Source organism: Lolium rigidum, chromosome 3, assembly GCF_022539505.1.
Source record: "Lolium rigidum isolate FL_2022 chromosome 3, APGP_CSIRO_Lrig_0.1, whole genome shotgun sequence".
Lineage (NCBI taxonomy): Eukaryota > Viridiplantae > Streptophyta > Magnoliopsida > Poales > Poaceae > Lolium > Lolium rigidum.
The window spans coordinates 98,384,907-98,402,536 of NC_061510.1; the positions used below are offsets into that span (position 1 = coordinate 98,384,907).

General features: G+C 47.4%; 1 protein-coding gene across 1 annotated transcript; it reads right to left on the minus strand.

Annotated features, from left to right (window-relative positions):
- Positions 1-501: 501 nt before the first annotated feature.
- Positions 502-2,880, minus strand: LOC124695239 (G-type lectin S-receptor-like serine/threonine-protein kinase At2g19130). Its single transcript, XM_047228109.1, has one exon. The coding sequence runs from the start codon at positions 2,878-2,880 to the stop codon at positions 502-504; it is 2,379 nt and encodes a 792-aa protein (XP_047084065.1).
- Between the last annotated feature and the right edge of the window lie 14,750 nt (positions 2,881-17,630).

Here is a 17,630-nt window from a genome sequence, read left to right on the forward strand (position 1 = left end):
GAAGGTTGCATCCACTAAGCTCACGAGTGAAGAGAAAGGGACGGTCCCCGTAGAAACGGCCGATTTGAGGTTCTCCCAAGGCTTGGCCCGATGGTGCTTTTAGAAACAGTTCATGCAAGAACGCGGAGAAGCCCAGACAAACAAATAGGGGCCGGAAATTGCTACCCGATGCGAATCAAGAGATTTCCAAACTACAAAATAGATCTGAGATTGGCCAAGTCACCGCGGGCACCTCATTTTGGATGGGAAGGTCTCCCTCTGTTTTAAATCTTAGGGGGTGTATTGTTTTTGGCACAACGATTAAGGGGCATTTTCGAAAGGCTAAAATCTTCCAAGTTTGTCTCACAACTAAGGCTCCGAGAATTCCTGTCCACTGCACGTCCTGACCAGCACACGCCACCACGCCCCTAGTACTGTAAACTCGCCATGCTTTTCGCTCCTTGCATTTCGCTGTTGGTTTGGCCGCTGCTAGGTCATCCGTCATCGTCCATTGATCCCTCTTCAGAGCGTGCGCGAATCCTCCGCACAGAAGAGCTCGAGGTGTCTCGGCACGGGGGCAGCGCCCACCCTGAGCGACCCTTCCAGAACCTGCACCACCTGCCCCATGGTCGGCCTCAGCGCCTTGCTCTGCTGTATGCACCAGCACGCGGCGTTGCACGCCCGGCTCAGCTCCTCCATGTCCGCGTCCCCCGCCAACCTCTCGTCCAAGATCGCCAGAAACTGCCCCTCGCTGACCTTGCTCGCGGCCCAGAGCGGGAAGTACCCCACGCCGCGCCCGCCGGCGTCCCGGTTCCTCCGCCCGGAGACGAGCTCCAGCAGCGTCATGCCGTAGCTGTACACGTCCGCCTTGGACGTGACGGGCAGGCCCAGGACCCACTCCGGCGCCAGGTAACCCACCGTGCCCCGCGCCGTGGTGAGCGCGGCGCTGAACTCCCGCCCGATGAGCTTGGCCATGCCGAAGTCGGCCACCTTGGCGCAGAAGGCCGCGTCCAGGAGTATGTTCTCCGGTTTCACGTCGCAGTGCACGATCCGCTCCTGGCACTGCTCGTGGAGGTAGGCGAGCCCCCTGGCCACGCCGGCCATGATGCCGAACCTGGCGCCCCAGTCCAGCATCCCGAAACTCGGGCCCGACATGGCGGACGCTAGGGAGCCGTTAGGCATGTAGTCGTAGACCAGCAGCCGCTCGCGCGCCGTGGCGCAGAACCCGCGGAGGCGCACCAGGTTGACGTGGTGGATCCTGCCCAGCGTCCTCACCTCCGCGCGGAACTGCTTCTCCCCCTGCGCCGATCCTCCCAGCTCCAGCCTCTTGACGGCTACGGCGGTGCCGTCGCGGAGCTTTCCCTTGTACACGGAACCAAAGCTGCCCATCCCCAGCTTCTCGGAGAAGTTCTTCGTGCACCGCACTAGATAGCCGTGGCTGAACACCAGGAGCGAGCCGTCAAGCCGCACAGTTTGCGCGCCACGTCGCCTCCTCCAAGAAACAACGGAGAACAAGCAGCAGAGGATCATGAGAAAAGCTAATGCAGACGCGACCAAGATGGCATCGCGATCACTTGTCGACAGGCCGCCATGGTTGCTATTGGCAGCAAGGTCGGCGGCGGCGACTCGGAGGAACATAGTAGAACCGGCGGCGTCGCCGTCGGTGAGCTGCTGAATGTTCCTCAGATCACCCGCCCACACCAAGCAACCGCCCTCGTACGCATAGGCCGTGCAAGAGCAGTTTCTCAAGCACGCCGACGCACAATCCCCAGCGCTACCTCCAGCATCAGTGTCCGTGATGTACCTGCTCGGCAGCTTGACATTTTGCACCGGAAGGAACCCATCGGTGGACGCTGAGTCGTTGCTGCAGTGCAAGCTCGTCTTCCTCGCGCAGCCGCCGCTCCAATCCCCCGGCGACGCGGCGTCGAACGCCGGCAAGCACCGGCAGTACTGCGAGCTGGCCGCGTCGCACAGCCCGAAGGCCCCGCACACGGAGTACACGTCGCACGGCGACGTGGGAGTCGCGAAGTGAAGCAGCCACTGCCCGCCGGACTTGCTGGACCAGTCGTACATGGTGTACTGCCCGTTCGGGCTCATCACCATCCTCGACAGGGTAGACGGGTCGGCGACCTCGAAGGAGAAGCTGACTTCCTCGTCGTTGTTGACCAAGATATACCTGTACCTGGCCGATATGCCCATCTCCGGCACGGACGCGAAGCGCTGCCCGTCCCAGGCGCCGGAGTAGTAGTACACGGTCGTGCCGTTCCACAGGAAGGTGTACTGGCCGGACACGCCGAACGGGTCGACCCGGTCAGTGTACCATCCCGTGGAGGGGTCGTCGGCGCTCCTCCATGACACGAGCGCCTGGTACGCGCCGCTGCGCTTGTTCAGCCCCACCCGGCCGCCCGGCACGAGCGTGTCGGTCGGGTGATCGAAGCTCTGCCATATGATCTGCTGCGAGGAGTTGCCGCGCAGAACGAGGTTCCCGGTGTCGAGGAGAACCGCCACGACGGGCCCGACTGATGGGCGCGCGTAGCTGGAGTTGGTCGACGACCAGATTGGCTTCTTGGTCTGATTCCCGTTTCGTAGGAGGAGGAGGTTGCCGTCTGGAGCTACCGTCAGCTCTGCGGACGATGGGTCCGAGACCGGGAGGTTTCTGTTCATCACCCAGATGACCGTTTGCATCGGGATTTGCTTGTACCATATGCCGACGTAGTACGTGGAGTTACCGTTGCCGGCCGGGGAGAAGAAGCCCAGCTCGAACTTGCCTCCTTCCGAGACTAGCGTCCGGTTCCCGGCGAGAAATTCTCCTACGGAGAGCGTGTCGGCTGCCGCGGCGGCGGCGGAGAAGCTCAGCCAATCTAGCAAAAGGAGCAGACTGAGTTTGTGCCAAAAAATCATGCCCGGCTACGGTTGCTCAAAGAAAATGGCTAGAACCGTGGGTGTTAGGATTCGGATCCTGGAATCGCACCAATTAGTATCTGTAAGAATTGTATCTGTACGTGGTGAGTCTGGATCCGGGAGAATCTTCCAAACGCAGTGAATGGACACGGTCAACTAGTGTTTTCTTCATTGATCAGTGCGAAGACCCAACGGACAGGTGGTGCATGGTCGTATCTGGGGTACACACAAGATGACCAACGATCAGCCACATTACATAGACCAGCTCTTCTTTGGTTGGCCTAGCTAGCTAGTACTCGAACTCCATGCTCCGTGGGGTCAAAAACATGTTCTTCTATGTTTCTATCGCATGGACTATCTCAGGAATTCCTTTGTCAAATGTGTTTTTTTTCTTCTTCGATAAAGGACGCTTTACTACTTAATAAAATATTTAAGCATTACTTCCATCTATGCATAACTAAGATACACACAGCCGCTCCACATCAAAAAGTGCGAATACAAAACTCGATGACGCGGCTGTTTCTATGGCACCGGTTAAGGAAGATTTCAACATGTTGGCTAGCATTCTTGAGGGATTCAGTTAAATCACGGGGTTGTCTACCAATGTGCAAAAGAGGCAAGCGGTGGCAATTAGATGCTCTATGTTCAACCTTAAGGATATTATGCAAGGTTTCCACTGCCGCACCTTCCCCATCAAGTATTTGGGGCTGCCACTTTCAACTACGGGCCTCAAAACTACGGAACTATTGATGTGCAGCCTCTTGTTCACAAAGTGGGTGGGTGCGGGGGGGGGGGGGGCAAGCTTGTTCCTTGGCTCGGGAAGCATATCACGGCGCCGTTAGGGGCACACTTGTGAGATTAGTCATTACCTCTCAAACTATATACCACATCACGTCTCTTGCCATCCCTCTCGGCATCTTGCAATCCATCAACAAGCTTGAAAGGACCTTCTTTTCGGCGGCGGCGGACAAAGTCTCCGAAGGTAAACGCAAGGTCAATTGGAAAGTGGTTTGTAGGCCTAAGGATAAAGGTGGATTGGGCATCATCAACCTTGACAAATTCGCTCGGGCGTTGCGCCTTCGTTGGCCTTGGCTTCTTTGGAAAGATGCCTCCAAGGCGTGGATTGGTAATGACCACCCTTGCGACGAGGCGGATAGATCAAGCTTGTTCCTTGGTTCGGGAGGCATATCACGACGGCCGTTAGGGGCACACTTGTGAGATCAGTCATTAACTCTCAAGCTATCTACAAGCTTGTTCCTTGGCTCGGGAAGCATATCACGGCGGCCGTTAGGGGCACACTTGTGAGATCAGTCATTACCTCTCAAGCTATCTACCACATCACGCCTCTTGCCATCCCTCTCGGCACCTTGCAATCCATCAACAAGCTTGAAAGGGCCTTCTTTTGGGCGGTGGTGGACAAAGTCTCCGAAGGTAAATGCAAGGTCAATTGGAAAGTGGTTTGTAGGCCTAAGGATAAAGGTGGATTGGGCATCATCGACCTTGACAAATTCGCTCGGGCGTTGCGCCTTCGTTGGCCTTGGCATCTTTGGAAAGATGCCTCCAAGGCGTGGATTGGTAATGACCACCCTTGCGACGAGGCGGATAGGGCAAGCTTGTTCCTTGGCTCGGGAAGCATATCACAACGGCCGTTAGGGGCACACTTGTGAGATCAGTCATTAACTCTCAAGCTATCTACAAGCTTGTTCCTTGGCTCAGGAAGCATATCACGGAGGCCGTTAGGGGCACACTTGTGAGATCAGTCATTACCTCTCAAGCTATCTACCACATCACGCCTCTTGCCATCCCTCTCGGCACCTTGCAATCCATCAACAAGCTTGAAAGAGCCTTCTTTTGGGCGATGGTGGACAAAGTCTGCGAAGGTAAATGCAAGGTCAATTGGAAAGTGGTTTGTAGGCCTAAGGATAAAGGTGGACTGGTGAAAGGATCGTATGCCGCACCTAGAGGGGGGGGTGAATAGGTGCTAACCAATTTTTAGTTCTTTTTCAATTTAGGCTTGACACAAAGGTAAATTCTCTAGATATGCAACTAAGTGAATTTACCTATATGACAAGATAAGCAACTAAGCAAGATAGCTACACAATATAAGAGATAGAATAGGATAGAGGTAACCGAGAGTGGAGCACGCGATGACACGGAGATGATTCCCGTAGTTCCCTTCCTTTGCAAGAAGGTACGTCTACGTTTGGAGGAGTGTGGTTGCTACGAAAGCCAAACCAACGAGCCACGAAGGCTTCACTCGGATCTCCCGTGAGCAACGCCACAAAGGCCTAGCCCACTTCCACTAAGGGATTTCCTCGAGGCGGAAACCGGGCCTTTACAAGGTTCTTGGGACACACATCCACAACCGAATTGGAGGCTCCCAAATCTGTAACAATACAACAATCAACAACAACACATCAACACAAATCAACTAGGGAACCAAATAGGAACACTAGCATGAGATCCCTCAAACAAATGAGGGGAAATGAAAAACGCTTCGGTGAGGATGTAGATCGGTGGCTTCTCCTTCGAATCTCCAAAGATCAAGAGATTTGGTTGGGGGAGGAAGGAGATCTTGCAAATCTTGTGTTTCTTGAGGTGGCTCTAATGGAGGTGGAGCTTGGCAGATTTCTTGTGCAATGATTGAGCAAAGGGGGAAGGAAGGAGAAGAGGGGTATAAATACCCCTCCCCAAAATCCAGCCGTTGAGCCTTCCGGGGGGCCGGATAATCCGGCCTAAGTTAGGGCCGGATAATCCCCCCCCCCCCCGGATAATCCGGCCTCCTGGTACAAAACCAGGACAATGTCCGGGCAATTGTCCGGCCCCTATCCAGAGAAGCATTTCTTTAGATCCTTAGCCATTTTCGAGGGGCCCGGATATTCCTGAAATATCCGGCCCGGATAATCCGGCCCTGGGACAAAACCGGGACAATATCCGGGAAATTGTCCGGCCCCTATACTGAGCTGCATTTCCTCAAGTCCTTAGCCGAAATCCTCGGGGCCGGATATTTTGGAAATATCCGGCCCGGATTATCCGGCCTGGTGAGCTTTTTGCTGATACTTTTTGACAGCACTGACCACATCCAACACACATACAAATGTATCTATATAATCCATGTACCACTTAAACAAACATTAGTGTATCACATATATTGACATCAAACACTCAAAACATAATATGAGAGATGTTCTTTCAATCTCCCCCTTTTTGGTGTTTGATGACAATATACGGATTTGCAAGAAAATTACTATAGAGACAAGCATGATGGCAAAAACATAGAGGCACCCCCCTACATGTGTGCATATAAGTAATTTGCATTTGAATACAAATACACAACACATAGGAGCGAGGTGCCTCAACTCAAGAGGTATCCATCATGAGCTCTAACAAGAGACATAAACATATATGAAGTTGAGATAGGATGCTAGAAATCATACCCATGTGTAGATATATGATACGGAGATATAGCATCACACATAATATAATAGCCTTGATCTCAACATATAGAAATCCGAAAACCATAACAATGTCTCACACCACATAGCACATAGTTTTAAACGGAACACAACCAAAGCAAATAGTTCAAATAAGAGGGAGCACAAGCAGTAAAGGAATGATAAACGCATATGCTTGTGCCCAAACCATGCAAATCCCCGAGAGAGTTCCTAATAGAACACTTCTCCCCCTTTGGCATCGAGACGCCAAAAAGGGGACAAGCGCAATGCTACTCGCCCCATGGGGATCACTCGGAGGCATCTTCATCATCGGACTCGTCGGCCGCTTCCTCTTCTTCTTCTTCTTCATCAGTGTCAGGGGCATCCGGAGAGCGGCGAGTGAGGCTGGACCTTTGAATGCACTCATCAAGATCACTCCACGGAACCTCGTGCGGAATGCCACCCACTCGTAACCCGGGTGAACCGGAGGCCGAGGAGGGGGTCCTTGCTCACCACCGAGCTTGTGCGGAATAACCGCCCGAGTATGCTTAATCTCGGAACGCTCTCGGCTGGCCGCATAGTTCTCCTTATGGATCTCAATGTTCATGCAAAGGACGTAACGCTGAAACCAACTGAGCCTGTTCACTTGTTTCTTCATAGCAGGGAGGTCAGGATGGCGAGCAGGAGCAAATCCACTAGAACGAGCATCACCCATGAATGAGTCAGGAGGAGGTACAGTAGAGGAGACAGGCTTAAGCTTGTAGGCCTTCTTGACAGAGTGCTTCACCAAAAGGTACCCACTCAAGTCTTCACCACTCACGCCCGCAGTGTTGTTGATGAGGAGCTGGATATATGGAGCGTAAGGTATAGTGGTCCGGGAGACCATGGCATCACGAATCTCATGGAAGATGTAGTCCATGGTATCAATAGTGTAGTTGCGTTCCTCATTCTCATCACGAGCACATCGAAAGCTGAGGTGCATGAGATCCACAAGAGTTCCCCGGATAGCATCATTGTTACCACCACTAGGAGCGATGGTGGACCGAAAGAACCTGAGTAACTGACCATAGATGGTAAGCAGCCCCTTGGACTCTCCCACTTTTCCAGCAGATGTGTAGAGATCAAACAGTGCATTCTTATCTGCACTCTGAGGTCCATGGAGACGACGACCTCCTTCTGCAGGAACTCCAAGAATACCGACAGAAACGGCGCAAGGTGGCCGAACAAGTGAGTGGAGCCGGACATCCATTCCATAGTGCGGTCCTCATCTTTCTTGATGGCCAAGGTAGCAAAGAACTGCTTCACCAACTCTGGACTATAGTCACATTTAATCTTCATGAGATCCTGCAAGCCCATCTTACCAGTCACCCAGATGGCATCCGCAAAATGATTGTTGACTGCCAGAAGATTGATGTCTACGGGAGCTTCTATTCTTGTAGACAGTGTTGGGCCTCCAAGAGCAGAGGTTTGTAGAACAGCAGCAAGTTTCCCTTAAGTGGATCACCCAAGGTTTATCGAACTCAGGGAGGAAGAGGTCAAAGATATCCCTCTCATGCAACCTCGCAACCACAAAGCAAGAAGTCTCTTGTGTCCCCAACACACCTAATAGGTGCACTAGTTCGGCGAAGAGATAGTGAAATACAGGTGGTATGAATAAGTAGTAGCAACGGCACCGTAAAAGTGCTTTGCCCAGGACAATGAACAAGCAGTAGTAACGCAGCGATAGTAACGCAGCAGAGAGTAACGCAGCAGTAGTAACGCAGAGAAAAAGTAAACAAGCAGCGATAGCGATATTTAGGAACAAGGCCTAGGGATTAGACTTTCACTAGTGGACACTCTCAACATTGATCACATAACGGAATAGATAAATGCATACTCTACACTCTCTTGTTGGATGATGAACACATTGCGTAGGATTACACGAACCCTCAATGCCGGAGTTAACAAGCTCCACAATTCAATGTTCATATTTAAATAACCTTAGAGTGCAAGAAAGATCAACAAGACTAAACCAAGTACTAACATAGCATGCACACTGTCACCTTCACGCCACGTAGGAGGAATAGATCATATCAATACAATCATAGCAATAGTTAACTTCATAATCTACAAGAGATCATGATCATAGCATACGCCAAGTACTAACACGGATGCACACACTGTCACCATTACACCGTGCAGGAGGAATAAACTACTTTAATAACATTGCTAGAGTAGCACATAGATAAATTGTGATACAAAATACATTGCAATCATAAAGAGATATAAATAAGCACTTCACTACGCCATTCATAACAGGTGAGTAAGTATTCCGTGAAATATAGCCTAAGAGACCCACACGGTGCACACACTCGTCACCTTTACACACGTGGGACAAGGAGTCTCCGGAGATCACATAAGTAAAACTCACTTGACTAGCACAATGACATCTAGATTACAAGCATCATCATATGAATCTCAATCATGTAAGGCAGCTCATGAGATTATTGTATTGAAGCACATAGGAGAGAGATGAACCACATAGCTACCGGTACAGCCCCGAGCCTCGATGGAGAACTACTCCCTCCTCATGGGAGCAAGCAGCGGTGATGAAGATGGCGGTGGAGATGGCAGCGGTGTCGATGGAGAAGCCTTCCGGGGCACTTCCCCGCTCCGGCAGGGTGCCGGAACGAGACTCCCGTCCCCGCATCTTGGCTTCGCGATGGCGGCGGCTCGGGAAGGTTTTCCGTATCGTGGTTCTTCGTATCGGGGTTTTCGCGACGGAGGCTTTAAATAGGCGGAAGGGCAGCCTCGGAGGGGGCTCGGGGGCCCACACCATAGGGCGGCGCGGCCCCCTCCGGCCGCGCCAGGGTGTGGTGTGGGGCCCCCGTGGCTCCCTCGGCGGCTCTCGGGTGTTCTGGAAGTCTCTGGGAAAAATAGGACCCTCGGTCTTGATTTCGTCCGATTCCGAGAATATTTCGTTACTAGGATTTCGAAACCAAAAACAGCGAGAAAACGAGAACTGGCTCTTCGGCATCTTGTTAATGGGTTAGTTCCAGAAAATGCACGAATATGACATAAATTGTGCATAAAACATGTAGGTATCATCAATAATATGGCATGGAACATAAGAAATTATCGATACGTCGGAGACGTATCAAGCATCCCCAAGCTTAGTTCTGCTCGTCCCGAGCAGGTAAAACGATAACAAAGATAATTTCTGAAGTGACATGCCATCATAACCTTGATCATACTATTTGTAAACATATGTAATGAATGTAGCGATCAAAACAATGGTAATGTCATGAGTAAACAAGTGAATCATAAAGCAAAGACTTTTCATGAATAGTACTTCAAGACAAGTATTAATAAGTCTTGCATAAGAGTTAACTCATAAAGCAATAAATCAAACTAAAGGTATTGAAGCAACACAAAGGAAGATTAAGTTTCAGCGGTTGCTTTCAACTTGTAACATGTATATCTCATGGATAATTGTCAATATAGAGTAATATAACAAGTGCAATATGCAAGTATGTAGGAATCAATGCACAGTTCACACAAGTGTTTGCTTCTTGAGGTGGAGAGAGATAGGTGAACTGACTCAACATAAAAGTAAAAAGAATGGTCCTTCAAAGAGGAAAGCATCGATTGCTATATTTGTGCTAGAGCTTTTATTTTGAAAACATGAAACAATTTTGTCAACGGTAGTAATAAAGCATATGAGTTATGTAAATTATATCTTACAAGTTGCAAGTCTCATGCATAGTATACTAATAGTGCCCGCACCTTGTCCTAATTAGCTTGGACTACCGGATCTTTGCAATGCACATGTTTTAACCAAGTGTCACAATGGGGTACCTCCATGCCGCCTCGTACAAAGGTCTAAGGAGAAAGCTCGCATTTTGGATTTCTCGCTTTTGATTATTCTCAACTTAGACATCCATACCGGGACAACATGGACAACAGATAATGGACTCCTCTTTAATGCATAAGCATGTGGCAACAATTATTATTCTCATATGAGATTGAGGATATATGTCCAAACTGAAACTTCCACCATGGATCATGGCTTAAGTTAGCGGCTCAATGTTCTTCTCTAACAATATGCATGCTCCAACCATAAAGGTGGTAGATCTCTCTTACTTCAGACAAGACGGACATGCATAGCAACTCACATGATATTCAACAAAGAATAGTTGATGGCGTCCCAGAAGCATGGTTATCGCACAACAAGCAACTTAATAAGAGATAAAGTGCATAAGTACATATTCAATACCACAATAGTTTTTAAGCTATTTGTCACATGAGCTATATATTGCAAAGGTGAATGGTGGAATTTTAAAGGTAGCACTCAAGCAATTTACTTTGGAATGGCGGATAAATACCATGTAGTAGGTAGGTATGGTGGACACAAATGGCATAGTGGTTGGCTCAAGGATTTTGGATGCATGAGAAGTATTCCCTCTCGATACAAGGTTTAGTCTAGCAAGGTTATTTGAAACAAACACAAGGATGAACGGTACAGCAAAACTCACATAAAAGACATATTGTAAACATTATAAGATTCTACACCGTCTTCCTTGTTGTTCAAAACTCAATACTAGATATTATCTAGACTCTAAAAGAAACCAAATATGCAAACCAAATTAGCAAGCTCTAAGTATTTCTTCATTAATGGGTGCAAAGTATATGATGCAAGAGCTTAAACATGAGCACAACAATTGCCAAGTATCAAATTATCCAAGACATTTTAGAGTTACTACATGTAGCATTTTCCAATTCCAACCATATAACAATTTAACGAAGATGAAACTTCGCCATGAATACTATGAGTAGAGCCTAAGGACATACTTGTCCATATGCTACAGCGGAGCGTGTCTCTCTCCCACAAAGTGAATGCTAGGATCCATTTTATTCAAACAAAACAAAAAACAAAAACAAACCAACGCTCCAAGCAAAGTACATAAGATGTGACGGAATAAAAATATAGTTTCAGGGGAGGAACCTGATAATGTTGTCGATGAAGAAGGGGATGCCTTGGGCATCCCCAAGCTTAGACGCTTGAGTCTTCTTAGAATATGCAGGGGTGAACCACCGGGGCATCCCCAAGCTTAGAGCTTTCACTCGCCTTGATCATATTGCATCATACTCCTCTCTTGATCCTTGAAAACTTCCTCCACACCAAACTCGAAACAACTCATTAGAGGGTTAGTGCATAATAAAAATTCACATGTTCAGAGGTGACACAATCATTCTTAACACTTCCGGACATTGCATAAAGCTACTTGGACATTAATGGATCAAAGAAATTCATCCAACATAGCAAAAGAGGCAATGCAAAATAAAAGGCAGAATCTGTCAAAACAGAACAGTCCGTAAAGATGGATTTTATTAGGCCACCAGACTTGCTCAAATGAAAATTCTCAAATTTAATGAAAGGTGCGTACATATCTGAGGATCATGCACGTAAATTGGCTTAATTTTCTGAGCTACCTACAGGGAGGTAGACCCAGATTTGTGACAGCAAAGAAATCTGGAACTGCGCAGTAATCCAAATCTAGTACTTACTTTACTATCAAAGACTTTACTTGGCACAACAAAACTCAAAAATAAGATAAGGAGAGGTTGCTACAGTAGTAAACAACTTCCAAGACACAAATATAAAACAAAGTACTGTAGCAAAATAACACATGGGTTATCTCCCAAGAAGTTCTTTCTTTACAGCCATTAAGATGGGCCCAGCAGTTTTAATGATGCACTCGCAAGAAATAGTAGTTGAAGCAAAAGAGAGCATCAAGAGGCAAATTCAAAACACATTTAAGTCTAACATGCTTCCTATGCATAGGAATCTTGTAAATAAACAAGTTCATGAAGAGCAAAGTAACAAGCATAGGAAGATAAAACAAGTGTAGCTTCAAAAATTTCAGCACATAGAGAGGCATTTTAGTAACATGAAAATTTCTACAATCATATTTTCCTCTCTCATAATAGTATCCAGTGGCATCATGAACAAACTCAACAATATAACTATCACATAAAGCATTCTTATCATGAGTCTCATGCATAAAATTATTACTCTCCACATAAGCATAATCAATTTTATTAGTTGTAGTGGGAGCAAATTCAACAAAGTAGCTATCATTATTATTCTCATCGAGTGTAGGAGGCATAGTATAATCACAACAAAATTTACTCTCCATAGTAGGTGGCACCAAAAGACCACTATCATTATAATCATCATAAATAGGAGGCAAAGTATCATCAAAGAAAATTTTCTCCTCAATGCTTGGGGGACTAAAAAGATCATGAAAACCAGCTTCCCCAAGCTTAGAACTTTCTATATTATTATCAACAATGGTGTTCAAAGCGTTCATACTAATATTACTACCAGCATGCAAATAAGATTTCATAGGTTTTTTAATTTTCGCACCAAACCATCCATGTCTTAAATCAGGAAATAGAATAAGAAGCTCATTGTTGTCCATTATGCCAAACTAGTGTAAACAAGAAACAAAAAGATGCAATTGCAGGATCTAAAGGAAATAGCTTCGAGCAAACACACAACGGTAACAGAAAAGTACTTATGCCTGGGACTGGAGTATGAGAGCCTTTTACCTTTCCTCCCCGGCAATGGCGCGAGAAAAGTGCTTGATGTCTACGGGAGCTTCTATTCTTGTAGACAGTGTTGGGCCTCCAAGAGCAGAGGTTTGTAGAACAGCAGCAAGTTTCCCTTAAGTGGATCACCCAAGGTTTATCGAACTCAGGGAGGAAGAGGTCAAAGATATCCCTCTCATGCAACCCTGCAACCACAAAGCAAGAAGTCTCTTGTGTCCCCAACACACCTAATAGGTGCACTAGTTCGGCGAAGAGATAGTGAAATACAGGTGGTATGAATAAGTAGTAGCAACGGCACCGAGAAAAGTGCTTTGCCCGAGACGATGAAACAAGCGGTAGTAACATAGCAGTAGTAACGCAACGGTAAGTAACGCGAGTAAAACAGTAAACAAGCAACGATAGCGATATTTAGGAACAAGGCCTAGGGATTAGACTTTCACTAGTGGACACTCTCAACATTGATCACATAACGGAATAGATAAATGCATACTCTACACTCTCTTGTTGGATGATGAACACATTGCGTACGATTACACGAACCCTCAATGCCGGAGTTAACAAGCTCCACAATTCAATGTTCATATTTAAATAACCTTAGAGTGCAAGAAAGATCAACACGACTAAACCAAGTACTAACATAGCATGCACACTTGTCACCTTCACGCTACGTAGGAGGAATAGATCATATCAATACAATCATAGCAATAGTTAACTTCATAATCTACAAGAGATCATGATCATAGCATACGCCAAGTACTAACACGGATGCACACACTCGTCACCATTACACCGTGCGGGAGGAATAAACTACTTTAATAACATTGCTAGAGTAGCACATAGATAAATTGTGATACAAAATACATTGCAATCATAAAGAGATATAAATAAGCACTTCACTACGCCATTCATAACGGTGAGTAAGTATTCCGTGAAATATAGCCTAAGAGACCCACACGGTGCACACACTCGTCACCTTTACACACGTGGGACAAGGAGTCTCCGGAGATCACATAAGTAAAACTCACTTGACTAGCACAATGACATCTAGATTACAAGCATCATCATATGAATCTCAATCATGTAAGGCAGCTCATGAGATTATTGTATTGAAGCACATAGGAGAGAGATGAACCACATAGCTACCGGTACAGCCCCGAGCCTCGATGGAGAACTACTCCCTCCTCATGGGAGCAGAGCAGCGGTGATGAAGATGGCGGTGGAGATGGCAGCGGTGTCGATGGAGAAGCCTTCCGGGGGCACTTCCCCGCTCCGGCGGGTGCCGGAACGGAGACTCCTGTCCCCCGGATCTTGGCTTCGCGATGGCGGCGGCTCCGGAAGGTTTTCCGTATCGTGGTTCTTCGTATCGGGGTTTTCGCGACGGAGGCTTTAAATAGGCGGAAGGGCAGCCTCGGAGGGGCGAGGGGGGCCCACACCATAGGGCGGCGCGGCCCCCCCTCTGGTCGCGCCAGGGTGTGGTGTGGGGCCCCCAGGGCTTCCCTCTGGCGGCTCTCGGGTGTTCTGGAAGGCTCCGGGAAAAATAGGACCCTGGGTCTTGATTTCGTCCGATTCCGAGAATATTTCGTTACTAGGATTTCTGAAACCAAAAACAGCGAGAAAACGAGAACTGGCTCTTCGGCATCTTGTTAATAGGTTAGTTCCAGAAAATGCACGAATATGACATAAAGTGTGCATAAAACATGTAGGTATCATCAATAATATGGCATGGAACATAAGAAATTATCGATACGTCGGAGACGTATCAAAGATCCACATCGATAACTTGCATGGGACGAACTTTCTTCATGGGCTCATAGATATCTTTATAGATGAACTCCTGCTCCATGCACCAGTATTTTCTGCCCTCTGTCTCTTCATCCCTTGGGAGGTCTTCATACCAGTTCTTCATACGGATTGCTGCATAAGAGACAATGTCCATAGTCTTGTAGTTTTCCCTTGAAGCCTTGTTCTTGTGCCTAGATGAGGTTGACTTGCGAGGAGCATTGGATGCGAACTCATCACTTGACCGGTCAGCCCTTGGGCGTCTCCGAGCACCCCGAGAAGTACGACCTGTGAATAGCAAAGATGGATAGCAAAGAGAAGATAATGCTCATAAGTCATGTATGATACAGTAATGTACTCTAGAAACATACTATAAGTTGGTACAAGTCTAGACAAGATAGATTGAACCAAAACTGCAGCGGCGGTGAAGCTCCAGGCCGGATAATCCGGGGTCCCTGGGGGGCGGATAATCCGGCCTGACCGGATATTCCGGTCCTCGCGGGGGCCGGATAATCCGGCCCTGCGAAACTAGCAGATTTTGCAATCAAAAACTTGTCTAAGACCAGATCGGCCTCATAGCATGCAAGAGGAGTATACTACACATGATTTGGAACAACTAGACACCAAATCCACCAAGAAAATAGCACATACAAATCACAACACCTAGGGTTAGGGATTGTGAGTCATACCCGCATCCATTGCGAAAGCCGCTTGGAGGAGAAGGTAGCTAGGGAGGAGGAGCACCGATCCACCCAAAAACTCCGGGAGGGAGTGGACGGGGCGGCTCCGGCGAGGAGGAGGAGCTCCGGCGACCTTGAGAGGAGAGAGAGGAGAGAGAGGCGCGTGGGGGTGGTGTGAACCGTTTGCCCCCCCCGCGGCCTCGTCCTCAACCCTTTCAGGGTCGGCCCAGGCCGGATAATCCGGCCCTAAGTAAGGGCGGATAATCCGGCCGGGCCGGATTTTCCGGGGCGCCCTAGGGCCGGATTATCCGGTTTTCTGGAAATTCCAGAACACCGGAAATCCTGCCTATCTTTTGTTGGTTATTTGCATAGACTCATATGTGATGCAATAATGTATCACGTCACATATAAGAAGCACATTTACCAATAAGATTGGGCGACCTAGATCATCCGACCGAAAATCCTCAAACTCCAAGTTTTTACCAAGACATGACAAATGAGCAAGATGGAAGTGGCTTATAGGAGAGTGTAGGCTTAGGTTTAGAGGGTTCAAACTGTAAATGGTACATGATCACTCAAGTTTGCAAGATATGAGCAAATAAGGCCAAACTAGAGTGATTTCCCATAAGAACATGGAGTTGTCAAATAAAAGGCGATAAGATCCAAATAACTCCAACTCTTCACAAAGAAGAGTGTGGTGGCCTAGGCCACCATATATGAGTGTTGTGGCATGGCACCGCGAAGATATATCTTGGGTCCAAGCCACTACTCATCATTGAAGCTCACATATCAACATATGATATAAAGAGAATGATTTCTTAATGTTGGCATTATGGGGGGAGGGATAGCTCAATAATTTAAACCGCACTCCCCCTATTTCCATGCCCACATCTAAACCAAATAAAGTTTTGAGACAAAGGTGTGTTTGCAAGATGGTCAAGCTATACTCCTTGAATCAATGATATTTAGCTCATTCCTCAAATAAGTGAACCTTGCTTCATCAAGAGGCTTCGTGAATATATCGGCAAGTTGATCTTTGGTTGGAACATAGATAAGCTCAATATCACCACGGGCAACATGATCCCTAATGAAATGATTCCGGATGTCAATATGCTTCGTTCTTGAATGTTGCACCGGATTATAGGCAATCTTGATGGCACTTTCATTGTCACACAATAGAGGCACTTTGTCACAAATGACACTGTATTCCTTTAAAGTTTGCCTCATCCATAACAATTGAGTGCATCCACTTGTGGCGGCAACATATTCGGCTTCGGCGGTGGAGAGAGATATACAATTTTGCTTCTTAGAAGACCAACACACCAAGGAGCTACCAAGGAATTGGCAAGCCCCGGAAGTTGATTTCATATCATCCTTGTCACCCGCCCAATCCGCATCGGTATATCCATTGAGAATAAAATTTGAGCCTTTAGGGTACCAAATACCATATCTTGGGGTATCAACCAAATATCGAAAGATTCTTTTGAGAGCCATCATGTGGCTCTCCTTAGGAGAAGCTTGATACCTTGCACACACACCAACACTCAACACTATGTCCGGTCTAGATGCACAAAGGTAAAGCAAGGATCCAATCATGGAGCGATATACCTTTTGATCCACCTCTTTACCATTGGGATCTAGAGCAAGATGACATTTGGTGACCATAGGAGTGGCCACACCCTTCATCTCGGTCATCTTGAACCTCTTGAGCATGTCTTGGAGATATTTTGCTTGATTGATGAAGGTTCCTTCCCTCAATTGCTTGATCTCAAAACCAAGGAAGAACTTCATCTCTCCCATCATAGACATCTCAAACCTATCGGTCATAAGCTTTGAGAATTCATCATTGAAAGCTTTGTTAGTCGAGCCAAATATAATATCATCAACATATAATTGGCAAACGAAAAGCTCCCCATTGACCCTCTTAGTAAAAAGAGTGGGGTCGATTAGCCCAACATCAAACCCACGGTCTACCAACAATTCCTTAAGGTGCTCGTACCAAGCTCCAGGAGCTTGTTTGAGACCATAAAGTGCTTTATCAAGCTTGTAGACATGGTTAGGAAAGTTGAGATCCTCGAACCCCGGGGTTGCTTAACATAAACCTCTTCATGCAAAGGACCATTAAGAAATGCACTTTTCACATCCATTTGTTGTAACTTAAAGTTATGATGCGATGCATAAGCAAGAAGGATACAAATGGACTCAAGGCGAGCCACGGGAGCATAGGTTTCTCCAAAGTCAATTCCCTCAACTTGAGAGAACC

What these genes read in the sequence shown, in the direction of transcription:
- LOC124695239 (XM_047228109.1), bottom strand. Translation starts at nt 2,880, where the DNA reads ATGATTTTTTGGCACAAACTCAGTCTGCTCCTTTTGCTAGATTGGCTG.